The sequence below is a fragment of the Palaemon carinicauda genome, chromosome 36 (assembly GCF_036898095.1).
Source record: "Palaemon carinicauda isolate YSFRI2023 chromosome 36, ASM3689809v2, whole genome shotgun sequence".
Lineage (NCBI taxonomy): Eukaryota > Metazoa > Arthropoda > Malacostraca > Decapoda > Palaemonidae > Palaemon > Palaemon carinicauda.
The window spans coordinates 74,488,829-74,491,328 of NC_090760.1; the positions used below are offsets into that span (position 1 = coordinate 74,488,829).

General features: G+C 28.4%; 1 protein-coding gene across 1 annotated transcript in view; it reads left to right on the forward strand.

The window, feature by feature from the left end:
- Positions 1–77: 77 nt before the first annotated feature.
- The window catches only part of LOC137628915 (transducin beta-like protein 2), a 90,034-nt gene continuing 87,611 nt past the window's right edge, over positions 78–2,500 (forward strand). The window contains exon 1 of the mRNA XM_068360198.1: positions 78–211. Within this exon, the coding sequence (XP_068216299.1) occupies positions 145–211 (67 nt within the window). The 5' untranslated portion in view covers positions 78–144. The remainder of the gene's footprint in view (positions 212–2,500) is intronic.

Genomic DNA, 2,500 nt, shown 5'->3' on the forward strand with positions numbered 1-2,500 from the left:
CCCCTTTTTACCCTCCAGGGAGTATAAACAAACCCCCTCCCTTCCCCTTAACCTATGGGTAGATTGTATTTAAGCTGGGGAGCGTCAGTAGACTCAGTACCGGCCAGTGCCCAATAGTGTCTGTGCTTTATAACTTATAGGTCTATGGTGAGTCTCTACATAGATTTACTCCACATAGATTGGTTTTCAGATAAATCGCTATTCGTATATTGTAAGTATGATGTATACACGTTTTTATAATGTACATAGAAAGGATTTTAAACTTGATTTAATCTCTATAGTGCATATTATATCAGATAAATCAATTATTTCGTAGACAACTTGTTATTGGTCAAACTCATGGCATTTTTTAATCCTGTTTTAAAGTGATCACATTTCAAAACCCTCATAAAATTTGTGTTTTTTATTTATTTTTTTTATAAAAATAGAATTTTTATATAGAAATTATCGGTGATGAACGAACTTTATTAAGTAAAAATATTACAACCTAACCTAGCCCATATTCGAACATAAGCCTTATCTACAGTATATAATTTTCGTTGAGTTATATATATATATATATATATATATATAAAACAATTTGTTTCAAATTAACCCAACACCCAAAAAATATGTAAATTTAGGCCAATCAAATCAGCACTAGCCTATGCTACATAATGTTAGCTGTAGTTAGCTAGATAATATATAATTTCAGCTATAATTAGCTAAATACATTCTTAAACGAGGGTTTGCTCTAAGTGAAAACCAATCAAGGTCTTTTCTAGAAGGACACTCCAAAATCAAACCACTGTTCTCTAGTCTCGAGTTGTGCCATAGCCTCTGTACCATGGTCTTCCACTGTCTTGGGATAGAATTCTCTTGCTTGAGGGTACACTCGGGTACACTATTTTATCTTATTTCTCTATCTCTTGTTTTGTTAATGTTTCTATAGTTTAGATAAGAAATGTTTATTTGAATGTTGTTACTATTCTTAAAATATTAAGTTCTTCCTTGTTTCCTTTCTTCTCTGGGCTATTTTCCCTGTTGGAGCCCCTGGGCTTATAGCATCATGCTTTTCCAACTAGGTCTGTAGCTTAGCAAGTAATAATAATAATAATAATAATAATAATAATAATAATAATAATAATAATAATAATCAGGTTTTCTTGTTTGGAATAATTTGTCCAACAAACAAATAACAAATTTGTCCTTGCTATTGCACCAACATCAACAGTGTTTAGCTGAAATCAAGTATTTTTTCCGGTTGCTATTTGTTGTACATAACAGAGATCAAAGCCAATGTAAGCAGGAAACAGAAATGCAAATATCAACACACTTGGCAATTGGAATTTTACAAAGTCGAAATCCAGTGTTGACAAACGCAACTATTTTTTTTTTTTTTTTTAACAGGCTGACATAAGTCTTTTTTTTTATAGTTTTTATATGAAAGATTTATTTCAAGGTTGTTACTCCCCTTAAAAAATTTTATTTCAATTTTTCATTACTTCTCTTGTATTTATTTTCTTATTTCCTATCCTCACTTGGTTATTTTTTTTCCTGTTGGAGTCCTTGGGCTTATAGCCTCCTGCTTTTCCAACTAGGGTTGTAGCTAATGGAAATTTTTGTTATTGGTAAATATTATATATCTGAATATAGCAATTGATAAAGATTTTTCTTTTTTAAAATTCATATACAATTCAATAGATCTATGTATGTGACAAAAACAGTTTATAGAGAATTTTTGAAATCTATATGCAGTGAAATAAATAGGCCTATGGATAGGACATTTGAAATAGCGAGTATTTAAAGTTTTCTTGCAATCACGAATATTCAATACTAGTGTATGCGACCCGTCAAAAATGACGGTTAAATATACCCTCACAGATTCAATCCCTCCCACTCCTCTCCCTTTTCTAGTTACAAACCTTCTCATCTGAGTATGACTGCTCCCTCTCCCCCTACCCAAGGGACGGGGAGAGATCGAATGGTTATACCACTTGTAGCGGAGCATGACCGAATACACACACACACACACACACACACATATATATATATATATATATATATATACATATATGTAATATAATATACATATATATATATATATATATATATATATATATATATATATATATATATATATATATATATATATATATATATACAGTACATATATATATGTATATATATATATATATATATATTATATATATATTATATATATTTATATATATATATATATATGTATACACACACATATATATATATATATATATTATATATATATATGTATATACATATATTATATATATATATATATATATATATATATATATTATATATATGTATGTATATATATATATATATATATATATATATATATATATATATATATATAATATAAACCAGCCACTTTGTCTTTATTTTATAGGGAAGATTAATCGTTGCTTCTGACTGTTTCAAGATCCTATGATTATTCAGCAAGGCTATTAATCACTCGTAGGCCTAATCGATTAATTCT